This window comes from Talpa occidentalis, unplaced genomic scaffold, assembly GCF_014898055.3.
Source record: "Talpa occidentalis isolate TD23 unplaced genomic scaffold, MPIMG_talOcc4v2.1 talOcc4.12, whole genome shotgun sequence".
Taxonomy (NCBI): Eukaryota; Metazoa; Chordata; class Mammalia; order Eulipotyphla; family Talpidae; genus Talpa; species Talpa occidentalis.
The window spans coordinates 43351365-43359127 of NW_023601212.1; the positions used below are offsets into that span (position 1 = coordinate 43351365).

General features: G+C 40.3%; 1 protein-coding gene across 1 annotated transcript; it reads right to left on the minus strand.

Annotated features, from left to right (window-relative positions):
• Positions 1 to 2621: 2621 nt before the first annotated feature.
• LOC119242192 (olfactory receptor 7A10-like) lies at positions 2622 to 3461 on the minus strand. The gene is made up of 2 exons (XM_037507953.1): positions 3107 to 3461; positions 2622 to 2821 (listed from the first exon to the last, which is right to left on the minus strand). Exons 1-2 carry the CDS (start codon positions 3459 to 3461, stop codon positions 2622 to 2624), a joined length of 555 nt encoding a protein of 184 aa, XP_037363850.1.
• Between the last annotated feature and the right edge of the window lie 4302 nt (positions 3462 to 7763).

Consider the following 7763-nt stretch of genomic DNA (forward strand, 5'->3'; position numbering starts at 1 on the left):
TGAGGAACCTCCGGACAGCTTTCCACAGTGTCTGGACCAGTTGGCACTCCCGCCAGCAATGTAGGAGAGTTCCTTTCTCACCGCATCCTCACCAACATTTATTGTTGCTTGTTTTTTGATATGTGCCATTCTTACTGGTGTAAGGTGGTATCTCAGTGTGGTTTTGATTTGCATTCCCTTGATGATAAGGGATGTTGAACATTTTTTTCATATGCCTGTTGGCCATTTGCATTTCCTCTTTGGAGAAATGTCTTTTGCGTTCTTCTGCCCATTTCTTGACTGGAATGTTTATTTTGTTTTTGTTGAGCTGTGTGAGTTCTTTGCATATCTTTGTGATCAGTCCCTTATCAGTTGAATGGAGTGCAAAGATTTTTAAAAGGAAAAGTTTTAAATGCCTGGATGAGAGTATGCTACATGAACAGTTGGCTGATTTAAAGTGAACAGAGGTGAGAGCTATCACTTCTATTAGAGCAAAGGAAAATATAAGATATGAAATAGGAATCACAAAAATAAATGAAAGAAACTCACATTTGAAACTCTTTTTCTGCAAATATAGAAGATGAGTAGATACATAAAAATGGTGAAATGAGTGTATATTTCTGGGAGAGACCCCCTGGCACAGGCACCACCCTGGACGAGCCTCAGAAGCACAATGTAGAGACTCAAGCCGCCTGTGGAGCCCTGCAGAGCCCAGCTGGATCACAGCAGCTCATCGCACACTCTTCCTGGTCCTCAAGGCCTGATACTACCTCACTTACATGTAGGATGGCCTGTCAGTAGCAGCTAACTGATACTACAGTGAAGGTGAATAGAATTGAGGAGAGTTATTAATATAATAATCTGCACTAGTTTGGGTTTTGTTTGACATTCATTCACTGTTATACTTAATTCATACAACTGTATTTAAAAATTCTATGCAGGGCCTCCCCTGGTGACGCAGGCAGTTGAGCACTGCGCTGTGAAGCTGTCCGCAGCCTCTGCAGCACTGGTTTGATCCCGGCCGGCCGGCGGGCCGGCGAGGGTCCCACATGACATGACGCGCCAGACCTCTCCTGTCATGCCCTCTGCTCCCCTCAGCAGTGTATTTCGTCAGTCTGCCTGTTCTGTTCCCCACTCTGTCGCTGGTGAATCCTCTCACCCTCCCACACATCTGGCCTGTACCCTGGTTCTTGGGCAAATAAATAAATCTTTTAAAAAAGTTCTATGCAGGGCCTCCCCGGTGGCGCAGCGGTTGAGCGCTGGGTTGCGAAGCTGCCTGCGGCCCCTGCGGCGCCGGTTCGATCCCCGGCCACCGGAGGAGGGTCCCACATGGCGCGCAGACCTCTCCTGCCGCCCGCTGCTCCCCTTAGCAGTGTACTTCGGTCCTTCTGCCTGCTCTGCTCCCCGCTCTGGCTCTGGTGAATTCTCTCACCCTCCCGCGCTTCTGACTGTACCCAGTGCTTGTATAAATAAATAAATAAATCTTTAAAAAAAAATTCTATGCAGTTAATTCCAGGTAATTAGGAGAGGTGGTATTTTTTTAGTAGCAAAACTAGTGAACCTGAATCCATGACTAGACAGGAATTTAAGTTCTCTCATAGTCATCCTTTCATCATAAAAGGTGACAGAATCCCATGTGTAATGGAAATATATAAATTATGAGGATATCATAGCATTAACTCACTATCCTTTTCCTTATGAAAAAAATGAGAAGGGGGTTTATTTCCTTTAAAGCTAAGAAAGCAGTCCCAGCTTTAGCAGCATCAAAAGATTGTGAGCAGAGAGTGACAACTGAATAAGATTTTTTTTTCAATTCCAATCACTAAAACCCCCTTACACCCAGACATGAATCCGCCAAATTTGAAGATGTAGATGTGCCGCATGAAGCACAAATATTTGCACTTAATATAATATGTGATTTAATTTTCCCACCATATTGAAGATTATCTGTGATTCTATGATCATATTAGGCTATTATATTTATTAAAATGAGCCTCGGTGAAGACTCAAATGTGTGATAATCATGTTGACTTGGGCAAAGGGGGGGCTTTGCATGCACTGAGCTGAAGAAGAACAGAATTCTAAGGAGGAAAATGAAATCTAGTTGCTATGGAGACCACTGTATGTTAGTATCTTTGTTGTCAGAAGGATGGTTAATGTAGTGACCACAAAAGTATGACACACTCAAAATGAAAACCTTATTTATCATACTTACTCTGTTATCTCTGTTGTAAAATTACGTAAGCTTCTTTGGTCACGATGAAGCTTTTGCCTCAGGGGTAGTAGAACTTGATGATTTTTAACTTCAACAAACAAAGTATCTGGTATGCTAAATGGCATTTGTGAAAAATTATTCTAAAAATCCAGTTGTCTCTCTTATCTACAATTTTCTGATTTAAGTTTGGAACAATTTTGGTAAAGTTGGAAAACCAAAGAGGAAAAGCTGTTAGATCAGAAAGAACAAAAAGTTCAATAGAGTGAACATAAATTGAACAGAGAAATTGAGGTACAAGAAGAAATTCCATGATAAAGAGTGAAATAAAAGAGCAAGCTATCCCTTTTAGTTTGCTCAATTAAGACCAATATCTACCAGTCTAGTCTCTGTTTCTAAAATTATGGGTGCTTCTTTTGCCTTGGGACAATTATCTTTTTGCAGTTCTCTTTAAAATGAATGTTCTCAGAGCTGCCTTTATGTCTTTGTTCCTCAGACTGTAGATGAAGGGGTTCAGCATGGGTGTGACCACAGTGTACATCACTGAGGCTATTGCACTTGAACGTGAGCTTTGGAGGGCAGCAGAGCTAAGGTACACTCCGAGGCTTGTACAATAAAATAAGGAGACAACTGAGAGGTGAGATGCACAGGTGGAAAATGCTTTATACTTGCCCTGAGCTGAAGAGATTCTACGGATGGAGGAAACTATCTTAGAGTAAGAGTAAAGGATACCATAGAGGGAACCGCCACCCAGTAAGATTGCTCCCAAATACATCACCATGTTATTGAGCAAAGTGTCAGAACAGGCCAGTTTGATCACCTGATTGAGTTCACAGAAAAAGTGTGGGATTTCCATATCTGTACAGAAGGACAGCCGTAACAACATTAAGCTTTGTGTTGAGGAATACAGAACACTGACGATCCAGGAGACCAGAACCAGCAGCCCACACAGCCGGGGATTCATGATGACCATGTAGTGCAGGGGGTGGCAGATGGCCACAAAGCGGTCATAGGACATCACGGTGAGGAGATAGCCATCCAACCCTCCAAACAGTAAGAAAAAATACACCTGGGTGATGCAACCTTCATAGGTTATGGCTTTGCTCTGTGTCTGGAGGTTCACCAGCATCTTGGGGATGGTGGTGGAGGTGAAACAGATGTCCACAAAGGACAGGTTGGAGAGGAAGAAGTACATGGGCGTCTGGAGGTGTGAGTCTGAGCTGATGGCGAGGATGATGAGCAGGTTTCCAAACACAGTGATCAGGTACATGGCGAGGAAAATCCCTAGTATGAGGGGCTGGAATTCTGCCTCTTCTGAAAATCTCAGGAGAAGAAATTCTGAACCTTGTGTATCATTGATTGTTTTCGTATAGTGCAGGTGACTTGCAGGAAAAAGGGAAATAACAACATTTATTTTTATAAACTTGTGTTACTAACCTACCTGATATGCCTCCATTTATATTTTTATATGAAGTTAATTATAATGCTTTGTGTATGCTTTCCTCTAGGGGATACTCAGTGACACCTTTGATATAGAATTTTTGTCCCAATCATTTTTTTTTCCTGTGGATTATGTGTTATACAGTTTTACTAATAAATCGTTTTATTTCAGGAATGTAAATAGAATCCTGACTGTGCCTTAGGCACTCTCTAGGCAAGGAGTTTAGGGCATTGTACAATGATATTCCAATTCAATGGTAGAGAAAGAATGTATAAGCAAGCAATAAAATTATATAACATTTTAGAGGCAGACATTTGGGAAGATATAAAGGAATCCAGGTATAAAATGGAGAGTGAAAAGGGCTTTAGGTTTTCTTGGGTCTTTAGATAAGACCTGTATAAGTGCCACTTTTGATCAAAAACCTCAAGTAAGTGAGGGAAGTCGATTGGGATGATATGTGGTGAAGTATTTGCCAAGCAAAGGGAACAGCCAGGGCACAGTCCCTAAGAAGATGCTTGATTCAAGTAAAAGTGTGAAGTCATCTGCACAGATAAAAATCTAACAATAAAATAAATAGCGATATTACTGAATGAGGTGGAGATGCAAGATGCAAGGCAGAGGTGGGAGAAGAGGGAGAGGAGGGTTGGTAGAAGTAGAGCAGAGGGGGTGAGTAGAGATTAAGTGAATAAAGAGGAAAAAAGATATAATTGAGGTGGTTGCTGAGAGACTGGGCTAGAGTGTACTTTTCCACCTCGATTATACTTCGTGATACCCAACAGAAATAAAAAAGAATAAAAACAAACTTTTGGTAAATAAGTAACAGTGATACTTTTATAATCTATTTGGAATAAATACCTTACATATTGTACAACCAAGAGAAAGTCAGTCAGTTTCTGCATGTCAGCATGAGTGACAACTGGGCAGGTCTTTCTGTGTGGTGAAGTCTGTCCTGCGCATCGTAACATGTTTGCCCTTCTGCCCTGCCCCTCACTGTGAGCCTGAAATGTCTGTGGACAGTGTTCAGTGTCTCTGGGGAACAAAAATGCCCACTTAGAACCATGCTTTTAAGTTAATCTCCACATATTGTCTGAGTATTTTTAATAGCAATTTACTGATAATAATTCTTAAATGTTATAAAAATGATCAACATGAATTTCACACTGTGAAATATTATACAGCCATTGAAATAAATACATACAGTGTTTCATCAAGCAAATTAATGAACACAGGGATCTCATGCCTTTGGAGAAAGGTAGATCCCCTCTCAGATGTCAGCAGGTAAGTGTTCTTGACCTCAATTCTGTCTCCTGAGGGTCAACTGTGTTGCTGGGCTCACCTGCACTGGGTCTCTGGGAGGGTCTTGCGTGGAGATCTGAATTCCTTATCAGATGGAAGTGACAGAGACCTGAGCTCTGCACCCAGATGAGACAACAGGGAGGTGTGAACCATCTGTACACTAAGCAGGAATAGGACTCAACACAAACACACACACAACAAAAGCATTCCCTTTCCCGTCCAAGGTTATATATGTCCGCTTGTCAGCCAATGTGTTTACAGTTCTATCTGTTCATTAGTCACGTTTTTTCTTGTTTCTCCAACCTCTATGCACACAATTCCCCTGTGGAAAACTTTCTGGACAGCAATAGAATTTCTCCCTGTTCCCTAGAGTTCAGGTTAGAAAGCAAATTAATTCCATATTTCCACTCACTATGAACTTGATTCCTTTTAGGTTTCTAAACTTCTTAGTGCATTTTCAGATTTCTAAGTTAAAATTTTCTAACCAAGTCCAAGTCCAAGGCGTCAAGCTGACTTCTATTTTTTTTTAATGGTAAACTGCTTTATTTAATCTAACTTGCTTCTTTTTTAATTTTTTTATTTTTATATTCCCCATACAATTGCACACCCCACCCCGTATTTTTACCTCTTTCCCCACCCCACTCCCAGTGTGTCTCTGGTTTATAGTTGTTTGTTGATTTTGATTTTTTCTTTCTTATACTTTTTCTTTTCCTGGTCCCTTATTTAGGTTTTCTAGATTCCTGCTATGAGTGAAACCATCCGGTATTTTTCTTTTTCTTTCTGGCTTATTTCGCTCAGCATGATGCCTTCCAGCTCCATCCATGTTGCTGCAAAATGCATGGGTTTACCATGGATTTATATTTTTTGATAGCTGAGTAATATTCCATTGTATATATGTACCACATCTGCTTAATCCAATCATCTATTTTGGGGCATTTGGGTTATTTCCATAGCTTAGCTATTGTGAATACTGCTGCTATACTCATAGGGGTGCAGGTGCTCCTTGGAATTAATGTTTCTGTGACCTTTGGGTAAATACCTAGGAGTGGAATTGGTGGATCAAATGGAAGCTCTATCTTTAGTAGGCTAAGAAATCTCCACACAGCTTTCCATAGTGGTTGGACCAGTGTGCACTCCCACCAGCAGTGCAGGAGAGTCCCTTTTTCTCCACATCCTCGCCAGCATTTGTTGTTGCTAGTTTTTTTTTTTTTTAATATGCGCCATTCTCACTGGAGTAAGATGGTATCTCATTGTAGTTTTGATTTGAATTTCCCTGATTACAGTTGATGTTGAACATTTTTTCATATGCCTGTTGGCCATTTGCATTTATTCTTCAGAGAAGTTTCTTTTTAGATCTTCTGCCCATTTTTTGACTGGATTATTTTCTTTGTTTCTGTTGAGTCCCATCAGCTTTTTGTAGATTTTTGTGTTCAGTCCTTTATCATTAGTGTTATGTGCAAAAATTTTCTCCCACTTGGTGCAGTTTCTCTTGTTTTGGTTATTGTCTCTTTTGCTGTGCAGAAACTCTTTAATTGGATTTAGTCCCAACTGTTTATCTTTGCCTTCACTATCACTGCTTTGGGTGATGTTTCTGTAAAGATGTCTTTGAGGTGCATGTCATGTAGTGTTGCACCTATATTTCCTTCTATATATTTTATGGTTTCAGGTCTTATGTTTAGCTCTTTAATCCATTTTTAGTTAGTTTTTGTGCATGGTGTGAGGTAGTAGTCAAGTTTCATTCTTTTGCATGTAGCGACCCAGTTTTCCCAGCACCATTTACTGAACAAATCTTCTTTGCTCCCAGTGCAAATTCTTTGCTCCTTTGTCAAAGATTAGCTGACCATAAATCTTTGGGTTTATTTCTGGTTTTTCTATTTGGTTCCATTGGTCCGTGTGTCTGTTCTTGTTCCAATACCATGCAGTTTTGATTATTATGGCTTTGTAGTATAGTTTGAAATCTGGGAGAGTGATCCCTCCATTCCCTTTTTTTTTTCCCCTGGAGGGTTTTGGTTATTTGGGGGTTTTTGGTGGCACCATATGAATTTCATCAATATGTTTTCTATTTCTTTGAAGAATGACATTCAAATTTCAATTGGATAACATTGAATCTGTAGACTGCTTTTGTTAGGATGTCCATTTTGATAAAGTTAATTCTCTGATCCATGAGCAGGGGATGTCTTCCCATTTCTTTGTGACTACTTCTATTACTTTTTTTTTAAAGATTTATTTATTTATTTATTTATTTAGTTAGTTAGTTAGTTATTTATACAAGCACTGGGTATAGTCAGAAGTGTGGGAGAGTGAGAGAATTCACTAGAGCCAGAGAGGAGAGCAGAGCAGGCAGAGTGACTAAGTACACTGCTGAGGGGAGCAGCGGGCGGCAGGGGAGGTCTGCGCGCCATGTGGGACCCTCCTCTGGTGGCCGGGGAGCAGCTGGGGATCGAACCAGCGCTGCAGAGGCTGCAGGCAGCTTCACAACCCAGTGCTCAACCGCTGCGCCACCGGGGAGGCCCTACTTCTATTACTTTTAACAGTGTTTTATAGTTTTCTTTGTATAGGTCCTTTACTTCTTTTGTTAGGTTTATTCCCAAGTATTTGATTTTTTTTTGTTTCAATAATAAAAGGAATGGTTTTCTTGATTTTTTTCTTCTTCAGATTTATTGTTTGTGTATAGGAAGGCTACTGATTTTTTTGTGCATTGATTTTGTATCCAGCCACTTTACTAAACTTATTGATTAGTTTAATTAGTTTTTCTGTGGTGTTTTTGGGGTCTCTATGTATATTATCATATCCCCTGTAAATATTAATAGTTTGACTTCTTCCTCACCTATTTGG

Excerpts from the sequence above, each read along its gene's own strand:
- LOC119242192 (XM_037507953.1), bottom strand. The coding sequence starts at position 3,461 with ATGTACCTGATCACTGTGTTTGGAAACCTGCTCATCATCCTCGCCATC. Across the intron at positions 2,822-3,106 it reads TCTGGTCTCCTGGATCGTCA|TTGTCTCCTTATTTTATTGT; the intron begins GTGTTCTGTATT and ends CTCACCTCTCAG.